A 21,412-nucleotide genomic window follows, 5' to 3' on the forward strand; every position below is an offset into this window, starting at 1 on the left:
GTAAAGGTTTAAGCTGGATGTGTTTTGGCCAACTTTGAGATTTATTTAAAAAGCATAATGTGAAACTCTACAACAAAACACAAAGTAAAATGTTATGAAAACTTTCCAATAATGAGATAGCGTAAATCTGTCTAAAACACAAATGAAACCAAAGATGTGGATGGAATAAAAGGGGGAAAAAAACAAAAAGAAAATCAGGAGGTCAGAATCATTGGGCAATCAACTGGGAGCAACTAATGAGTGTGGATTATTAGGTTTTCCCCTCTGAGCTTCTCTTCAGAGTCTCTTTGTGGAAAGTCTTTCATGTAGAAAAGATTGATTCCTTCCCCTGCTTAGAGTATTATATTTTACTAATATATAAATACACCTCTGTATTTTTATCAGCAGCATTTTATTTTGTCCTGGAATAGATGGAGCCACACTGTCTAATTTTTAATATGGCCATCTCTTTACTTGTCAGTTATTATCTCTTCTAACAAATCACAAACTTCCTGAAATCATGAACCATGGATGTCTAATTTAGCAATGTATTCCACAGTGTTGCCTTATGTTCAAATAACTGCCCAAATACGTGGTAAATCAAAAATGAGTATTGAGCACATGAGAGACTTTAAAAGATTAGTCTAGTCTAGGGCCTGGTATGAGTAGGGTTAGTGGTTAACTTCAGAATCAAATGTAATCCTCAAACTACCAAGGTAGTCTTCTGCCTACAAGAGATGATACTTTTGCACTCCTTGTAGAGACGCCTATATAATCACACAGAAATTCTTGAAGTAGACTGGCAACGCTAGCCTCTTCTTTGTTCTCTTAATCAAAAGAACAATTTACTTGCAAATTAGAAAAAAATAAGACATTTCTCTATTTAAAATTTAAAATTGTACCACAAACCCAGCTTGTAAAGGAGAAACAAATGAAACAGTACAACAGAATGGCAAATACAGTGCTGTTTTTATAATGAAATATTGTAGCTGTGACCAAGTAACAATCAAAAGTTTATAGCAGACACATGTGGGAGAAGTTTAGACAGGATCAAATTGTCATTCTTAAGTCTAAGACACGGTGGACAGCTTTGAATGGTCATTACTCAACTCTACAGTTGGAGACTCAGGTCTCCATTGGACTTTATCCCACTGAACAATCTATCCCACCCTTATAATGCCATTTTCTTTTTGTTGTTGTTGTTATTGTTGTTGTTTTTGGTTTTTTTATTGGATATTTTATTTACATTTCAGATGTTATCCCCTTGCCCCATTTCTCTCCCGCCCAGAAACCCTCATCCCATCCCCCTCCTCCTGCTTCTATAAGGATGTTCCCCCATCCACCCCCCCACTCCCATCCCCCCCACTCCCATCTCCCCACCCTCGAATTCCCCCACACTCAACATCCAGCCTTCACTGGACCAAGGATCTTCTCTCCCACCTATGACAGACAAGGCCATCCTCCCCTACATATACAGCTGGAGCCATGAGTCTCTCCCTATGTGCTCCCAAGCTGGTGGTTTAGACCCTGGGAGCTCTGGTTGGTTGGTATTGTTGCTCTCCTCATGGGGCCACAAACCCTTTCAGCTCCTTCAGCTCCTTCTCTCTAACTCCTCCATTGGGAACCTCTTGATCAGTTCAATGGTTAGCTGTGAGCATCCACTTCTGAATATGTCAGACTCTGGCAGACCTCTAAAGAGACAGCTATATCAGGCTCCTGTCAGCATGCACTTCCTGACATCCACATCAGCATCTACCTTTGGTGACTGCACATGGAATGGATACCCAGGTGGAATGGTCTCCAGACTGCCCCTCCTTCAGTTTCTGTCCCTCACTTTGTCTCCATATTTGCTCCCTTGAGGATTTTATTACTCCTTCTAAGAAGGACCAAAGAACCCAAACTTGGTCTTCCTTCTTCTTGAGCTTCATGTGGTCTTCGAGTTGAATCTTGGCAATTTCAAGCTTCTTGGCTAATATCCAATAATCAGTGAGTGTTCTTTTGTGATTGGGTCACCTTGCTCAGGATGAAACTTTCTAGTTCCATCCATTTACCTAAGAATTTCTCAAATTCATTATTTTTAATAGCTGAGTAACACTCCATTGTGTAAATGTACCAGATTTTTTTTGTATCCATTCCTCTGTTGAAGGACATCTGGGTTCTTTCCAGCTTCTGGCTATTATAAATAAAGCTGCTATGAACATAGTGGAGCATATGTCCTTTTTATATGTTGGAGCATCTTCTGAGTATATGCCAGGAGTGGTATAGATGGGTCCTCAGGTAATGCTATGTCCAATTTTCTGAGGAATCGCTAAACTGATTTTCAGAGTGGTTGTACCATCTTGCAATCCCACCAAAAATTGAGGAGTGTCCCTTTTTCTCCACACCCTCACCAGCATCTACTATCACCTGAGTTTTTGATCTTAGCCATTCTGACTGGTGTGAGGTGGAATCTCAGGGTTGTTTTGATTTGCATTTCTCTGATGACTAAGGATGCTGAACAATTTCTTAGGTACTTCACGACCATTTGAGTTTCCTCAGTTGAGAATTCCTTGTTTAGCTCTGTACCCCCATTTTTAATAAGGTTATTTGGTTGTCTGCAGTCTAATTTCTCGAGTTCTTTGTATATATTGGATATTAACCCTCTATCAGATGTGGGATTGGTAAAGATCTTTTCCCAATCTGTTGGTTGCCGTTTTTTCCTATTTACAGTGTCCTTTACCTTACAGAAACTTTACAATTTTATGAGGTCCCATTTGTCAATTATTGATCTTGGCATAAGCCATTAGTGTTCTGTTCAGAAACTTTTTCCCTATGCCCAAGTATTCAATGTTCTTCCCCACCTTCTCTTCTATTAGTTTCTGTGTATCTGGTTTTATGTGAAGGTCCTTTATGCACTTGGACTTGAGATTTGTACAAGGAGATAAGAATGGATCAATTTGCATTCTTCTACATGTTGTCCTCCAGTTGGACCAGCACCATTTGTTGAAACTGCTGTCCTTTTTCCACTGGATGGTTTTAGCTCCTTTGTCAAAGATCAAGTGACCATAGGTGTGTGGGTTCATTTCTGGGTCTTCAGATCTATTCCATTGATCCTCCTACCTGTCTCTGTACCAATACTATGCAGTTTTTATCACTATTGCTCTGTAGTACAGCTTGAGATCAGGGATGGTGATTCCTCCCGAAGTTCTTTTATTGTTGTGAATAGTTTTTGCTATCCTGAGTTTTTTGTTATTCCATATGAATTTGAGAATTGCTCTTTCTAACCCTGTGAAAAATTGAGTTGGGATTTTAATGGGAATTGCATTGAATCTGTAGATTGCTTTTGAAAAGATGGCCATTTTTACTATATTAATCCTGCCAATCCATGAGCATGGGAGATCTTTCCATCTTCTGAGATCTTCTTAGATTTCTTTCTTTAGAGACTTAAAGTTCTTGTCATATAGATCTTTCATTTGCTTGGTTAGATTCACTCAAACCTATTTTATATTATTTGTGTTTATTGTGAAGGGTGTCATTTCCCTAATTTCTTTCTCAGCCTGTTTATCTTTCGAGTAGAGGAAGGATACAGATTTGTTTGAGTTGATTTTATAACCAGCCACTTTGCTGAAGTTGTTTATCAGGTTTAGGAGTTCTCTGGTGGAAGTTTTAGGGTCACTTAAGTATTCTATCATATCATCTGCAAATAGTGATATTTTGACTTCTTCCTTTCCTATTTGTATCCCTTTGACTTTTTTTGTTGTTGTTGTCTAATTGCTCTAGCTAGGACTTCTACTACTATATTGAAAAGGTAAGAAGAGAATGGGTAGCCTTGTCTAGTCCCTGGTTTTAGTGGGATTGCTTCAAGTTTCTCTCCATTTATTTTGGTGTTGGCTACTGGTTTGCCGTATATTGCTTTTACTGTGTTTAGGTATGGGCTTTGAATTCCTGATTTTTCCAAGACTTTTACTATGAACAGATGATGAATTTTGTCAAATGCTTTCTCAGCATCTAGTGAGATCATCATGTATTTTTTTTCTTTGAGTTTGTCTATATAGTGGATTACATTGATGGATTTCCGAATATTGAACCATCCTTGCATTCCTGGAATAAAGCCTACGTGATCATGAAGGATAATTGTTTTGATGTGTTCTTGGATTCAGTTTGTGAGAATTTTTTGAGTAGTTTTGCATAGATAGTCATAAGGGAGACTGGTCTAAAGTTCTCTTTCTTTGTTGGGTCTTTGTGGGTTTTATGTATGAGCGTGATTGTGACTTCATAGAACAAATTGGGTGGTGTTCCTTCTATTTCTATTTTGTGGAATAGTTTGAAGAGAATTGGTATTAGGTCTTCCTTGTCTGATAGAATTCTGCACTAAAACCATCTGGTCCTAGGATTTTTTTTTTTTTTTTGGTGGGTAGACTTTTAATGACAGCTGCTATTTCTTTATGGGTTATGGGACTGTTTAGATGGTTTATCTGCTCCTGATTTAACTTTGGTACCTGATATCTGTCTAGGAAATTGTCCTTTTCCTCCAGATTTTCCAGTTTTGTTGAGTATAAGCTTTTGTAGTAGGATCTGATGATTTTTTTAATTTCCTCAGTTTCTGTTGTTATGTCTCCCTTCTCAGTTCTGATTTTATTAATTTGGATACTGTCTCTGTGCCCTCTGGTTAATCTGGCTAAGGGTTTATCTATCTTGTTGATTTTCTCAAAGACCCAGATCCTGGTTTTATTGATACTCTGTATAGTTCTTTTTGTTTCTACTTGGTTGATTTCAGCCCTGAGTTTGATTATTTCCCCCTTCTACTCCTCTTGGGTGTATTTGCTTCTTTTTGTTCCAGAGCTTTCAGGTGTGTTGTCAAGTTGCTAGTGTATGCTCTCTCCAGTTTCTTTTTGTAGACACTTAGAGCTATGAGTTTTCCCCTTAGCACTGCTTTCATTGTATTTCATAAATTTTGGTATGATGAGCCTTCATTTTCATTAAATTCTAAAAAGTCTTTAATTTCTTTATTTTTTTCTTCCTTGACCAAGTCATTATTGAGTAGAGCGTTGTTCAGTTTCCACCTTGTTCAGTTCAGTGTATGTGGGCTTTCCATTGTTTTTGTTATTATTGAAGACCAGCCTTAGTCCATGGTGATCTGATAGGATGCAAGGAATTATTTCAATCTTTTTGTATCTGTTGAGGCCTGCTTTGTGACCAAGTATATGGTCTATTTTGGAGAAAGTACCATAAGGGGCTGAGAAAAAGGTATATTCTTTTGTTTTAGGCTGAAATGTTCTATAGATATCTATTGAATTCATTTGGTTCATAACTTCCGTTAATTCCACTGTGTCTCTGTTTAGTTTCTGTTTCCATGATCAGTCCATTGCTGAGAATGAGGTGTGAAATCCCCCACTATTATTATGTGAGGTGCAATGTGTGCTCTGATTTTTAGTAAAGTTTTTTTTTATGAATGTCAGTATCATTGCATTTGGAGCATAGATGTTCAGAATTGAGAGTTCATCAAGGTAGATTTTTCCTTAGATGAGTATGAAGTGTCCTTCCTTATCTTTTTTGATAACTTTTGGTTGAAAGCCGATTTTATTCAAAATTAGAATAGCTACTCCAACTTTTTTCTTGGGACCATTTGCTTGGAAAATTGTTTTCCAGCCCTTTACTCTGAGGTCGTGTCTGTCTTTGCCACTGAGGTTCATTTCCTGTATGCAGCAAAATTCTGGGTCCTGCTTATGTATCCAGTCTGTTAGTCTATGTCTTTTTATTGGGGAATCGAGTCCATTGATGTTAAGAGATATTAAGGAAAAGTGAGTTTTACTTCTCGTTATTTCAGTTATTAGAGGTATAATTATGTTTGTGTAGCTATCTTCTTTTGGGTTTGTTGGAAGATTACTTTCTTGCTTTTTCAATGTTGTAGTTTCTCTTCTTGTGTTGGAGTTTTCCGTCTATTATCTTTTGTAGGACTGGATTTGTGGGAAGATATTGTATAAATTTGGTTTTGTCATAGAATATCTTGGTTTCTCCATCTATAGTGTTTGAGAGTTTTGCTGCGTATAGTAGTCTGGGCTGGCATTTGTGTTCTCTTAGAGTCTGTATGATATCACTCCAGGATCTTCTGGCTTTTATAGTCTCTAGTGAGAAGTCTGGTGTAATTCTTATAGGTCTGCCTTTATATGTTACTTAACCTTTTCCCCTTACTGCTTTTAGTATTTTTTCTCTATTTTGTGCATTTGATGTTTTGATTATTATGTGACAGGAGGAATTTCTTTTCTGGTCTAGTCTATTTGAAGTTCTGTAGGCTTCTTGTATGTTCATGGACATCTCATTCTTTAGGTTAGGAAAGCTTTCCTCTATATTTTTGTTGAAGATATTTACTGACCTTTTAAGTTGGGAATCTTCACTCTCATCTATACCTATTATCCTTAGGTTTGATCTTCTCACTGTGTCCTGGATTTCCTGAATGTTTTGGGTTAGGAGCTTTTTACATTTTGCATTCTCTTTGACAGTTGTGTCAATGTTTTCTGTGGTATCTTCTGCACATGAGATTCTCTATTCTCTCTCTTGTATTCTGTTGGTGATACTTGCATCTATGACTCCTGATTTCTTTCCTACGTTTTCTATCTCCAGGGTAGTCTCCCTTTGAGATTTCTTCATTGTTTCTACTTCCATTTTTAGATCCTGGATGGTTTTGTTTAATTCCTTCATCGGTTTGGTTGTGTTTTCTTGCAATTCTTTAAGGGATTTCTGTGTTTCCTCTTTAAGGGCTTCTACCTGTTTACCTGTGTTCTCCTGTATTTCTTTAAGGGAGTTGTTTATGTCCTTCTTAAAGTCCTCTGTCATCTTCATGAGAAGTGATTTTAAATCTGCGTCCTGCTTTTCTGGTGTGATGGGGTGTCCAGGACTTGCTATGGTAGGAGAACTGGATTCTGATGATGCCAGGTAACTTTAGTTTCTGTTGCTTATATTCTTGCACTTGCCTTTCGCCATCTGGTTAACTCTAGTGCTACCTTCACTCCCTGTCCCTGACTGGAGACTGCCTTTCTAATTATCTTGTTTGTGTCAGAACTCCTCAGAGTTCAGATGTCTCTGTGATTCTGTGATCCTGAGCTCCTGGATGGAAGAGCTCCTGGGACTCAGGCTTCCTCTGGGATCCTGAAATTCTGCCTCCAAGTGCAGTGGTTCTTCTGCTGCTCTGAGTTCACTGGTTCCTCAGCTGCTCTGAGTGCAGTGGTTCTATGCTGCGCAGTGGTGGCGCATGCCTCTAATCCCAGCACTTGGGAGGCAGAGGCAGGCAGATCTCTATGAGTTCAAGGCTGGCCTGGTCTACAAAATGTTTCAAGACAGCTGGGGTGAAACTAAATTCTACACAACCAGTATAATCTGAAAAACCCTTTCTATCTGGGTTGCTACTCAAGAGTGCTGCACACACTCAAAAGATCCACAATCAAAATGAATCTTCTTATATCAATCAAGATAATCCAGACAGCTCTCCAGGTAAAGTTCCCTACTTAGGTGATTCTAATTTGTGGCAGGTTAACATTAAAGCAAAGAGGAATTAGCACACATTCGTCTCAGTCCTTCCTCATTACCGATTTCCTGGGTCAGAGGGGTCTTGGATATTTGAGGATCCAAAGTATATCAAGCAGTCTCCCCCTTCTTCCCATAGCTAGCCATCCAGTCAATGTGAATGTCTAGTTCCCCTAGGGATCAGCAGGTGACTGTCCATTTCTTATTCTGACACAAATAATGATGGTGGATTTTTCTAGTCGTTTATGTTATTCTCTATGAAACAAAGCAGTTAAGTGCATTGATCTCTTAAGCTTTTCTAGTGTAAAGCCTGATGATAAAATTATTTATTATCTTAAGAGAAAATACAAAATTGTGATTTTAATGATTCTGAAATTCTTTGAGGGTTTATGAACAACAAGATGCCAAAGGAAGAAGGAATGACTTTATCTAGGATCTATTCTCAGAGCAGGCTTACTAACCACACAGTGTTACAGTGAATCCTGCTGGAACTGCCTCCAGAAATTGTCTTGCTCTTTGCCATCCCTGGGGAATCACTCTTCCCTGTGGGTGGTGAGTGCTCCTGGATGACATGCAGTCTTCAGCCTTCAGTGAGCCCCTGGGTGGGTACGGGCATGGGTGGGGCACACATGGGGGGCACGGGTGATACAGGAGGACATGGGAGGGGGGATGAACATGGACATGAGACAGGGGAGGGGGAAGGAACACTGTGTTCTTAGGAACTGTCCAAAGCCAGATCTCTCTCTCTCTCTCTCTCTCTCTCTCTCTCTCTCTCTCTCTCTCTCCCACACACACACACACACTCCCACAGGGCTCTTCTGGACTGGAAACTGTGGGAACCTCTGTTACAGACTCATTTTCTCTCTTCCTCAGAAACTGCACCCCTATCCGTGGTTTCCCTTCAGCCTCCATGGACTACCTTCTTTCGAGGAGAGACTGTCACTCTGACTTGTAATGGATTTGGATTACCCCAGAAAACAAAATGGTACCAGAAAAACAAAACATTGAGGCAAACCCAAGGTGTTTTGGTGGGTAAAGCACCTACCTTAATGGTCCGTGAGTCCGGAGAGTACTGGTGTCAAGCCAACAGCTTACCTCCAAGCACACCCGTGCACTTAGTCTTTTATAAAGAAGGTGAGACGGAAGTGAAAGAACTGAAGCTTCAGATACCATTTCTGTCCAATTTTCCCTGTAGATTATGTTACTATTTACCACAAACAACTCATGAACAAGCCATTCTATTTCATGCTACGGTTACAGAGAGATTAAAAATCCCTATGGAGAACCAGATATGGTACAAAATTAGCCTAAGTTTAAACATAAAAATTAATAAAATTTAAATAGTCTGAATAAAGTCTATTCAGCCTAGTAGGCAGTGACTTCAACTAGTGCATACAGAAGGTCATAACTGTCAGTAACAGCTAACTGAGTTCTAAATACACTCACTACGATCCCTGTGGTCCTTAAAGTCTAGCATGAGTCAGAAAACTTGGGCAGCTTTGTGACCTGTATTTATGAACTCAAATCTTGAAATTATTGAGCCCCAAGAATATGTAGTATTTATAAACTGCTCGTGTAAATGAAATTTGAGAAGCAATTTATTTGAATGCGTCTTGAATCCATTTTGTTTATTTGGAATAGTAAGTGTCATAAGGACTTGCGCTTGTGCATACACACGCACGTGCCTGTGTGTGCGTGTGTGTGTAAATGTTAGATAGATAGAAACAAATGGATTGATTTTTATGGATACACAAAGAGAGGAAGGGGGAGAAAAGGTAGAGAGGCAAGAGGGAGGGGGAGGAATGGAGGGAAGCAAGAGGGAGGGGGAGAAAGAGAGGGAGGCATATATATTTCTTTTTTGGTCTTGAAGCCCTCTGTTTTAAAGTTGAAGTAGTATCAGCCTAGTAAAAATAGCCTTTGATTGTGTGAGCAAGAAAACACATTATTAACAAGGAAAGAAAAAAAGTAATGCTCTTTGACCTCATGATTCCCTTGAACATTTCCTACCAAAGCTCATAAATCTACACACCCCAAAATAAAGGACACTTGATTGAACAGGAGATCTCATTAAATGATTTTGAGAGTATTGAGAGAAAATTGTGGCTTCTGAAAATTTAGCTGCAGTAATGGTTCACATAGAAGGGGCACTAGTGAAACGACAGGCGAGTCTGCAAGTAGATACGAGTCGTTAAAATCCCCTAAGAACGAAAGACGTACAGAAACTCTGGTATACAAACATGGGAGAAGGAACTCGAAGACTGCGTTCACAATGATGCGGGGAGCTTTTTAACTTACCTTCTGCTGTCCAGCATTTCTCAAAGTGAAGGTGTTTAAGCTCAGAAAGAGAGTTGATGCTTTCTCCACTCCCACTTCCTGTAAAGCCTACTTAGAATGGCAACAAGAGGGACCAAGGAGAGGGAACCAAGTGGTGGGTCTGGTGTGTTCCAAGTGGTGGGCCTGGTGTCTTCACAGTTTCCCTGGTACTGCGAGCTCCACCTCCTGTGTTCGAAGGAGACTCTGTGGTGCTGAGGTGCGACACAAAGCGAAGCATAGCAGCAGAGACCCTGACATTTTACAAGAACAATCGAGCTCTGGAATTACCTCATCCTAGTTCTGAGCTCCATATTCGTCATGCAAATCTGAAGGACAACGGTCAATACAAATGCTCTAGGAAGTCGACGTGGGCTTGGGGGAGCGTCATTTCTTCCAATACAGTCGAAGTTCAAGTCCAAGGTATGGCTTTAATTATTCTGAACAGGTTAATCAGAGGCAGGCTTCCTATGGTTATAGAGGTAGAATAGGAAGAAAGGGTGGGCTGCCAGTCCATTGAGCAGAAGCACAAACAATCTTTGGGTAGAAGGATGCTGGTAATCAAAAGCAGCACCTCCCTCTAGCCAGCGCCTGGGGAGTGGTACCACTCCATACATCGGTCCTGAGGATGAAAGGGGGCTTTCTGCGGTGTACTTACCTGCTCAGTGAACGATTGTGATCCTTTCTTTCTAGAGTTGTTCCCACATCCTGTGCTGATGGCCAGACCTTCCCAACCCATAGATGGAAGCCCAGTGACCCTGACCTGTAGAACCCAGCTCTCTGCACAGAGGTCAGATGCCCAGATCCAGTTCTGTTTCTTCAGAAACTACCAGGCTCTGGGATCAGGCTGCAACAGCTCCTCAGAGTTTCACATTCCTGCCATATGGACTGAAGATTCAATGTGGTACCGCTGCAAGGCAGAAACAAAGAATTCTCAAGTTGAAAAACAAAGTAGAGCATTCAAAATTCCAGTGCAGAGTGAGTATCATTCTGAGATTTTTTTCCAGGCATGGAAGCTATTTAAAAGCATACACAGTTTGGGTTACTAGCCTCTATAGAAAGTATTTTCTCATGCCTGTGCAAGTTATATGAGAGAAAATACTCAGCTGTTGTAGATATCCCTGATGAGCTTAGAACCAAGAAAGAAAAACAAGACAACAAAAAACATGTTCATTTTTTTTCTCTCGATGCCTTTAGATAAAGGCATTTCTGGTCTCAGTCTGACATAAGTTTTCCTTCCAATGCTATGATCCTGAACTGTGTACTATGAGGTGTTGTGTATAGCTTTTGTTACTCACCATAACTCCGGGAACGGGCCTCAATACCAGCTCCTGCTCAGCTTCCCTTGAATCCACAGATAAAACACACACACACATACACAGTTGTTCGTTTTCAACTTGCCTTTTAGGCACAATTGCCAGGCATTATTAAACTCCTGCTACTAATGTGCCCTTATCAATATTCTTAGCTCAGAATCTCTCACCTGCCCTAAACTTTAGTTGCTCTATTAAATATAGTCCCTGCTAAACATCCCTGACCACCTGCCTGTAGGAGCAGCCTGTGTAGCCACTCCATTTTGAGATCTCACATGACCTGTCAACTTTTCTCCAGCAGAAGCATAGTTAACTCTCTCTTCCCTTTCATCTATCTCTTTCCTCCAGTGACTCAGAAGTCCCGCCTATTCCTTCCACCCAGCAATTGTCCCATGGCTTTTTACTGACAGATCAAGAACCAGTTGGGGAACAGGACAACATCAGAACCATCCCTACAATGGGGTCAGCCCTCAAACTGGGCTGAATGTTCGGCTCAGTCAAAAAGACAGGTTTCCAGAACAGGAGGTGCCTAATGCAGACTGCTTTAGGACAAGACAGCCAAAAGATGAAGTCTTCGGAAATAAGCAGATCCATCTTGATGCCCTTAGAGATGGTGTAGTAGGGGACACGTAGTCTAGAACACCTAGATGCTGGGTGTGGAGCGAAGGGAAGTAAGAGCATTACCTATGACTTTCCTCCCTTTGCTAAGAAACCAATCTGACTGACAAAACTCTATCAGTCTACTCTTCTGTTGTAAGAAATGGGTGCACCTGTGGCTACTGATTTAAAGATGAACAGTTCAGAGAGGAAAGAGAGGGCATATCCAACAGTCGCATCACAGTTATTCCTAGCACAGTCTTTCCTTCATCCTAACTGCTGAACCACACACATTCCCATCCTCTAGTCAACTATCATATTTTGTTCTTCAAGACTGGAGAATAATCCAAAATGCACTGTCCTAAGACAATATGCCTAAAACTCTTCCCAGGATGGACAATCCTTCTTTGTGAGTCGATCCTGGACTCAAACTCCTTGCTTGTCTGACAGGTACACTAGAGAAGTTAAGAAGTGCCAACTGAAGGCCAGCTTATTACTCATGACAATTCTTCATTTCCAGTCAAACGCTACTGACACTGTACTCAGGGCCATCATATTTGATGCCAAGTCTCCTGTTTCCCTCCTCCACTTTTCCTAAGTGTTGAGCCCTGGGTAACAACTCTGGAATTATCAGGATAAGGTAGACATGAGGTCAAGTTGGGCAGAATAACCTTCTCCATATCCTTGACAAGGCCCTCAGGAATGTAGGGCCTTTTCAGCTGGCAGAAAAGTCTCCACTGTCTTCTCACTTCCCAGAGACAAGCCTAACATTACTCTAGGGCCCCTTCCCACATGGTAAAACAGGTTTTGTCTTTCCACCCTTCACCCATGAGCATGCCATTGCCAAAAGTCCCACACATGTCATTCTTATTCATTTAGGAGCTTTGGCGGACTTCCAAACAAGCATCATCCCAGCCTCAAAGTTGATGTTTGAAGGGCAGTTGCTGTTACTCAACTGCTCAATAAAAGGAGTCCCAGGGCCCCTCACATTCTCCTGGTATAAAAGGGATGTGCTGAATAAAGAAACAAAGATTCCTAAGTCCTCAGAAGCAGAATTCAAGATCTCCAAAGTGAACATCAGCGACGCAGGGGAGTATTACTGTGAAGCTAACAACAGCCGCCGAAGTTTTGTCAGCAGGGCAATTCCCATCACCATAAAAGGTGTGTGTTGCCAGGTATCATCTGAGGAATGGATTCCCCACATTACACATGGATTTCCCACATTGCACATGGAGATCCTTAAGGAGGACTTGAGACAGTCAAGTGGAAGTAGATGTTGTCGATTACCAATAATTCAATGTTCTGAACAACCTGTCAAGCATTAGAAAATACTTAGAAATAGACAGAACAAGCTGAGGGCAGTGAGAATTCTCAGAACATCAGGAAAATGCTCAGTAATTAGGAACATACCCTTTGTAAATTACAAATCCTCCTCGGTTAAAATGAAATGGCTCTTATAAAGGAGGAACAGATGGGATGCTAGAAGTAGTGTATCTTGGGAAATGCCTCCTGACATCTTACTGTAAACAGAAGGATTCTCAGGGACTTACTCTGACCACACTGCACGTCTTCAAACCCCAGTTGGTTACTTCTTCCCACCCCTGGTCTCCTACAATGAGATGCTATGGAGAATACAGTACAGCTTCACCAAGAGGCTGAAGGCCTCTCCCTCTGGCCCAACACCTACCTGTTAGTTTTAACATGAGACTGAAATCCTAAGGCTCTTGAACCTCAACACATCTCTCCATTCTCTGAGAACTTGCAAAATTATTCCCATGTCCAGGCAATGGAGCAAGGAGAAGCTATTGTCCATCAGAAGTAAGCAACCTCCAGAAGTCATATACAGGGTCAGGTTGCATACTCCTAACAGGCTACAGTTACCATCCACAGAACCTACCCTCCTCCTGCTCAGCTTCTAATATTCTGATAGAATGGATGGTTTGGGGTACCTGGAAGAAGGTAGTACCTGAGGAGAGCATCCTGCAAGAGTATGTGAAATTTAGAAGGTTAAAGATCCTGGAGCAAAGCACTGAAGCTACCCTAAGCAGAGAAATAGAGAACAGAGACTGACACAGAGGCTTAAGACTCAGGAGAGGAAATGGGTCACAAAGGAGCAAAGAGCTGACTGAGGAAAGGGTGTCAGTCCTATGGCAGCAAAATACAAACTTCTCCCCTGAAGGTACCATCTCTGTAAAATTAAGGAAAGTTGGCTAACAAGGGAAGCCAGGAGGGACAAGGCAAACTGGAAAGGAATAGATAAAAGACCAGCATGGAAGTCAGGAGATTGCTGGTGTCCAGTCTGGAAGGTTGAGCTATCCCAAGATCTGGTAGAATGGAGACCAGGCATTTGCATTAGAACAAAATAGAAGTAACTGTCAACCCACTTTATTTCCTCCAGTCCCAGTGTCTCAACCAGTTCTCAACCTAAGCACCGGCAAGACCCAGGCCCTTGAGGGAGACTTGATGACACTTCATTGTCAATCCCAGAGGGGCTCTCCATATATCCTGTATGAGTTCTACTATGAGAATGTCTCCCTGGGGAACAGCTCTACACTCTCTGGAGAAGGAGCATCCTTCAATTTCTCTATGAGCACAGAGCGATCTGGAAACTACTACTGCACAGCAGACAATGGCCTGGGAGCCCAGCGCAGTGAGGCTATATGGATCTCTGTCTTTGGTAAGTCCTGGGTTCCTGCTGATACCCATTGCTATACAGATTTCCCTCTCACCAAACCCTTTTGAAAGTTTGCCCCCAACACCTTTATTTCCTACCATAATCACCTCAGCCCTGTTCTAGGTTCCTTTCTCAGCCAAACTCATTGTCTGTGCTTATCCATCCCTCAATAGGCTCAGAAACCTCCACAGCCTTTAATAAATGTGTGTGGTCATCTCATGCTGTCTTCTTGTGCCCTGTGATGTTTAGTTCCCAAGCTAACTGCGTCAACAGAGTCATCCAGTTCTCTACAAGCACTTATCAACTTCTCTACAGAACAGTGGAGCGAACAAATACTATGCAAGACCTTAGTTTTTCCAGAGTTCCAAGTAATAACAACTCTCAGCATAGGTTGGGGGAAGACTGGATTTGAAAGAGCAGGAGAAAATGGCTTCCTTGTGAAATGTGTTTCTTAATTTTCTAGGGTTCTCATGAGCCTCTTTCTAGAAGCCCATTTAAACAAATATAAGTTTACTGCATGATGTAGTTTTCTAGACCTTTGTTAGAGGGTGACAGGATATGTGTCAGATCCAAAAGAATGACTAACTGTGGTGCCTATTAGCATACCAAAGTGCATGATGGCCATTAGGGTCCCTGAGTAAGTGTCTGTTAGAGTCCTACGCTGGCCCCTGGCTTCTCTCAGTTCTCCTCACCCCACCCCCTAACCCTAAACTTCTCCAGCCCATGAGTTTCCCCTCCCCCAGCATCTTATGTCTATATATAACCCTGCCATTTGGCCATGCACTCTCTTGGCTCTCTTTATCCTTTTGGCTCGTGGCTCTCTCTTGGTCTGTGTACCCCTCTCTCTTTTGCCCCCCTTTCTTGGTCCTCCTTTCTTGCTTCTCCTCCCCTCCTCTCATGGCCCAGTTCACTCTGATGGCCATATGTAGCCCACTACTTTCTCTCCCTGCTTTGAACTCTTCAAGATGTCTTTGGCTGTGCTCTCTCTCATAACTACAACCAACCAATCAGTTCCCCTCAGGCACACCTTAGATCAGTCATATCCTCACTTCGTTCTATACAGATCATGGTTGGTCATTGTCAAGGCCACTAGTTAACATCACAATGGAGCCACTTACTGGACAAATGTGCTTGTTATTTCACATGAATCTTTGTTTAGAAGAAAGTAAAAATCCAGCTGCTTTTGTTTTGTTTTGTTTTGTTTTGTTTTGTTTTGTTTTGTTTTGTTTTCCAAAGCAGTATAACAGCATTGTAGAAAAATACTGAGTCTGATACATCAGCGATACATCAGACATGTATCCTTTGTAACACAAGGAAAAAGAGGCCCAGGAGTCCTGGGTAGGTGAGAATTTTCTGTAATGCTGTCTTGAGAGTAAAGAAAATAAGAAAGACAGCATAGGCAATTCAGGGAAGAACTAGAAGATTTCTCACAGTAGGATATATTTCTTTCTCAAAATAGGATTGTTGGGTTTTTGTGGGGTTTTTTTTTTTGTAAAGTCTGAGGATATGAAAGCTTACATTATGAGGATTCAAGAAAGTGTTTTAGAGTCTAAGTTAGGTGTGTAAATGCAAGTTATAAAGATTAGAGGATGTGAAAGCTTAAAGAGTGGTAAAAAGTGAGTTACGGTATATAAAAGGGATAAAAGTGCTTCAGATTTCTTTCCCTTGATAAGCTACTGTTGTATTAAGACTTCAAAATTTCAGAATTTTGACGTTGATCAATGGAGTTCTGATATTATCACAGACACAAGCTCAGGATTTTAAGTTTCTTTTGGTTGTCTTCAAGTATAGATTTAAAAGTGCTTCTCATTGTACTAACTTTATACACACACATCCAGTCTCTGGATACAGGGAAGAAGCCCCTCTTTCGTGGTTTGTAGTCATCTGAAAATCAAGATCAAGCAACCTTTTGCCCTTTCTGCTCCACGGAATGTTTCTGTTTTCCCTGAGCTTACCTTAAAAAGTATTCATGCTCTTAACCCCCCAACCCCCCCCCAAAAAAAACCTGTTTCCCAAGCTTCTACTATGACACAAAGGTGTGAGTATGTGAGTTTCAGTATAGATTACAAGCAATGGTAATGCGAACATGTCTAAAACTTATCGCTTTTTGGAAACGTTAAAAAAAAAATAGACTGTAGTAAATTCCAAGGAATCAACTTGAATCCATCTCTCATGGGTCAAATGGACTCCAGCTAAATACCCAGGCCAGTCAACAGCCTAAGATTCCCCACCCATTGCCTATTCCAGAGGGTGGGGTCCCTCATCCTTTCCCTGCTTTTGGGATTCCCCTCCCTCAGCTACCAAGACCATGGGCATAAAAGTCTCAAATGTGCACAAGAAAAAAAATCCCCCCAAACTCCTTTTTTTTTAAATATATATAATTTTTTTTCAAATTGTAATTTATACTCATTCACACAGGGGTTATAAACACAAAAAAGCAGGACGTGGGGAAGGGGATGACACTGGAGCGTGGGTGTTCAGGGGAAATACAGATATTTTTCAGAACAGGGTATCGGCTGGGTGAGGGTTCAGGGAACAGGTCACTATGACTCTGTCTATGATTCACTTGTCCTTATCTAAATTGGTAATATCTGCCAAGGCTACCTATTTACAAGGTCTATCACTACTCAGGCTGGTAAATTGTCACAAAAACTTCCTGTTTACAATAGCTTATAGCCATCTGTTTCAGTGTTTATCCACAGAGACCAAGACTTGGTGGTTGTATACATATATGACAGGCCTATTGCTGATTTTAGGCCTATGGCTGATTTTAGGCCTTCAGTGTGTAAGCAGGAATGTCCCTGACATCTCCTCCCTTCTCTAAGTATAGAAGGGCTGTGGCGAATCTAATCTTGCGAAGGCGGGGATAGAGGCCTGACCTCCAGTAATTGAAGGGGACCTTGTAATGGCTCTGGTTCCCCTGATGTTGTCCAGTGAGGCATGAGGGCCATACACATCCCGATGTCTTTTTCCTGGAGAGGGGATACTTTTGACATCAACCCCTATGTAGTCAGGCTTGTCCCTCAGGGAACCCAGAGAGATATTTTTAACTTTTATTGATATTCCCTTGCAGTGCTTAGCATCGCAGCCTAAGCAAGAATTCAGATCACCAGTCAGAGGGGGTTCTGGGTGGCCCCTCTCTGCTTGGTCTAGGGGCGGAAGTCCCCTCTTCTAGGTTGGGTGGAGATGGGTTTTGGGAACACCCTGGATAGAGTAACAACCTCATCTTGGGTCTCATGGTCCTCCATAGCTAACTTATAATAATGTATCTGAATAGGTTTTGCTACCAAATTATTTATCTGTTGTTTCACAGAGTTAGTCAGCCTATTTGAGGCCCAGGGACCAGAAGAAATAAGCAAAAAGAACCCAATTAATGGTCCCAAGATGAGAGGAAGTAGGGTTGACAACCCTGGAGAGGTTGAAAACCAATTCTTGTACCAGCACTCATCTTTCTCTTTCTCTCTCTGACTTTTCTCAGGGCCTTCTCTGACCTTTTTCATGCTCTCTTTAACCATCCCTGTCTTGTCTACGTAAAGGGAATATCCTTCTTTAAGGGCTGTACACAGTCAAGAGCTGTACACAGCCTTTTCTATTATAATAGAGTAAATCAAGTCCAATAAGGATCTTTTTGATTTTTGGAGGTCTCTTCAGACAGCGAAACGAGAGATTTCTTCAGATTAGTGATGTCAATCTCTAGCTGTTTGATGTTCTTGTCAATGGCCCTTTGAAGGTCTGAGTAGTATAAGTTCGGAGGCTAGCATCTGGATTAGAACTTCTAACAGCAGACATCACGGGTGATACATTTTTACCTGGAAAGGAAAAAGGAGGGAATTCTCAGGGAGATTTCTCTTCCCTGGATGTAAATTGTTATTCATTTTATTTATGATTGGGCCTGGCTTTGTGGGGTTATCTATTTATTTCATTAATCTTTTTGGTAGCCAATTAGCTGTGCCTTCTGTGGTATCAAACAGGCATATCAATCCTCGGCCCCATAAGAGAACTGGGTCTGGGACATTCCCTTTATGGGTAAGAGGGTCCTTCCCCATATCTGTGGCATAATTTTTATTGGTCTTGGTGATGCCAGAGGCAGTCAGCAGCAGATTTGCCATGAGCTTTCAGTTTTAGAGAGTTAAAGGTGAACAAGGCATGATGGAGAGTATTTCAGGGGGACTCCTTCTAAAATATAGAGGAAACATTCCTTTCTTTCTTTCTTTCTTTCTTTCTTGCTTTCTTTCTTTCTTTTTTTTTTCTTTTTTTGGTTTTTCGAGACAGGGTTTCTCTGTATAGCCCTGGCTGTCCTGGAACTCACTCTGTAGACCAGGCTGGCCTCGAACTCAGAAATTCTCCTGCCTCTGCCTCCCAAGTGCTGGGATTAAAGGTGTGTGCCACCACCGCTCAGCTTCCCCCCAAACTCCTTAACTTTACTTTCTGTGTGTGTGTGTGTGTGTGTGTGTGTGTGTGTGTGTGTGTGCATTCTAGCAGATTTCCAATCAAAGACTGCAAGCTGCTCCAACCACTACCCAGATGGTCTTGCAGAGCCAAGACACAACCTGCTCTTCCCAGACTTGACCAGCGTTTCAGTTTTTTAGGTCCCAGTAATGATGCCTCAATGACAGTATTGAAGTGCCACTTAGTGACCCACCTGCTCCACTCCAGGCCCACTCCAGTCCAGCTTCATGCCTTTCTATTGTTTGATGAAGATCAAATCTGTAGCAGGGCCAGTCCTGACTGAATGTCCAGCCTTCTACTTCATCACAGTTACTGGGCCTGTCAGACTGCTGTCCTACCCTCTGCAGCAATTCAAACAGACCAGCCAACTTGCCTGTCCTCAGTCACTGCACAACTGCCAGCCTCATAACCTATACATAGTCCTTCCATATTGGATCTGGCCCCTTTCCACTGCAGGTTCTGGCATGTTCTCTCAAGCCCATCTTTTTCTCTTCTAGTAATTCTCATCTCTCAAATTCCCAGCTTTCGGTTGTGTCTTCATTCTCATATTCTGCAAACAGGTTTGTGTTTATGTGTCAGGTACTTCAGAGTATACACAACACTATGCAAACATTCTCACTTCCCACAATTTGGATAAATAAATTATAGATGAGCTCTGAAGAACCCGAGAAGGCCACTAAAGACTATTAATGACATTTTGCAGGCAGAAATGCCTTTAGTGTGGAGGGCTGTGTTCAAATAGAAGAAACCAATGGCTAGTTCATCTCCCTCAGTTCCAGGGTCCCACCCTGCCCTAATCTCAGACCTTCCTTGGGGCCCAAGCTGTAGTGGGGGACATGGGGAAGCTAAACTGTGAGACCTGGGAAGGCTCCCTTTCCTAGTCTTGTACCATTTTTGCCTGAAGATGTCACCCGGGGGAGCAGGTCAGCCCTCTCTGAAATAAGAGAGTCCTTCCACTTCTATCTGACTATGGAATGCTTAGAGAATAGAGTAGCTCTACTCCAGTGAGGCTGACAATATCCCAGAAGCTTCTACTGAAGTTTCGTTTCCATTCAGTTCCAGTGTCCCTTCCTTGTCCTCACACTCAGGATGTCGGGAGCTCAGGCTGTGTTAGGTAATATGGTAGAGCTTCATCGTGAGTCTCTGAGAGGCTCTCCCCCAAATCCTGTACCAATTTTATCACACACACACACACACACACACACAAATGTTACCCTGAGGAACATCTCAACTCCCTCTAGAGAAGGAGTCTCTGTCAACATCTCTCTGACTCTGGAACATTCTGGAAACTTCTGTGAGGCTGACAGTGGCCTTAGGGTACACACTTTTCATCACTGACAAATATGCTTCAACACACAGTGCTCACCATGGCTGACCAGGTAAGCGCTTCTCTCTCTTTCTCTTCTCTCTCTCTCTTTCTCTCCCTTGGTTTTTTTTTTTTTTTCAAGACAGGGTTTCTCTGTGTCGTCCTGGCTGTCCTGGAACTCACTCTGTAGACCAGGCTGGCCTCAAACTCAGAAGTCTGCCTGCCTCTGCCTCCCAAGTGCTGGGATTAAAGGCGTGCACCACCACTGCCCGGCCTTTTTATATCTTTTTTTCTTTTTTTAAGAAAGTGCTTCTCAAAGACAAGTCCTTGAGCCGATGGCTCTCTAAACCATTGTGTTTTGAAGTGACTCCTAATTGATGCAGGAGATCCAGGCTTAAAGAGCATCTCGGAACTTAAAATCATCAGCTGGCTCCTCCTTCTCTCTCTGGTCACAATCTGTCTTGACTCTTGCCTTTCCTTGGGCATAGAGACAAGCTTTCTCACAAACAAATGAGCCATCATCTGCGCCACATCTATCACTACTTAGCCTCGATACTCCTGGTCACAAAGATTCTTCTCCTCCCCAACACCAAAACATCAAATTCAAGACTCAGAGCCACTCAAAACTATCCATCCTTTCCTGGGTTTATGCTTGGGTATCCTCTGCCCCTCAGACATGACAAAGAACAGAACTGTTCCTGTGGCCACTGGAATCACTGTGGGACTGCTCATCATGGCTGTTGGAGTGTTTCTGTTTTATTGCTGGTTCTCTAGAAAATCAGGTGGGTGGTTTCCTAATCATATCCTTCCTGTCTCTGTTCCTGCATACTCACACTGACTATGTGACCATCTCTAGGCTCTCTAGAACGCCTCCTCTTCCATCACATGATCCCTTGCCTTTCCCTCTAGGTCCTTCAGAAGTCCTGTTTACCAAATACAAAGTTGTTCTAATAGCTACATGAGGACAACATACCTCGATGAGATGCATATTTCTCTAACCTCAGAAAGGCCAAAGGCTCTCCTCTGTGTGTTCATAAGATTCCTCAAGGAAGGAGAAGAGAAAGGCTCTAAGAAATTGAAGTCAGAACAGAAACCAAATGGGATTTGGTAGATTACTGGTCTTTAAAATGTTCAGTATTTTTATAGATGATCAAGTCCATTTTCTAAGACTAATGAACTATCTACAATCATTAAAGACCACTGTCTTTGAAAGTCCAGGTTAAAGGAGGATGGACTGAGGTTGAGGGAGGATGGACTGGGGTTGAGGGAGGATGGACTGAGGTT

The 21,412-nt window shown here is 41.9% G+C and overlaps 1 protein-coding gene across 9 annotated transcripts in view; it reads left to right on the forward strand.

Annotated features, from left to right (window-relative positions):
- LOC114609017 (Fc receptor-like protein 5) overlaps positions 1-21,412 on the forward strand; it is a 72,195-nt gene that overhangs the window by 6,506 nt on the left and 44,277 nt on the right. For 7 of the 9 annotated variants that reach the window (XR_003709451.1, XM_028753215.1, XM_028753217.1 and 4 more), the window contains exons 3-8: positions 8,353-8,613; positions 9,952-10,212; positions 10,483-10,767; positions 12,579-12,860; positions 14,098-14,376; positions 20,803-20,910. Coding sequence is in view for 8 of the 9 variants with exons in the window: in XM_028753215.1 (XP_028609048.1) it covers positions 8,353-8,613; positions 9,952-10,212; positions 10,483-10,767; positions 12,579-12,860; positions 14,098-14,376; positions 20,803-20,910 (1,476 nt within the window). In the remaining variant the exon portion in view is untranslated. The remainder of the gene's footprint in view (positions 1-8,352; positions 8,614-9,951; positions 10,213-10,482; positions 10,768-12,578; positions 12,861-14,097; positions 14,377-20,802; positions 20,911-21,412) is intronic. The other 2 variants (XM_028753220.1, XM_028753218.1) reach the window with 2 other exon arrangements.

Source organism: Grammomys surdaster, unplaced genomic scaffold (genome assembly GCF_004785775.1).
Source record: "Grammomys surdaster isolate TR1022 unplaced genomic scaffold, NIH_TR_1.0 125946, whole genome shotgun sequence".
Taxonomy (NCBI): Eukaryota; Metazoa; Chordata; class Mammalia; order Rodentia; family Muridae; genus Grammomys; species Grammomys surdaster.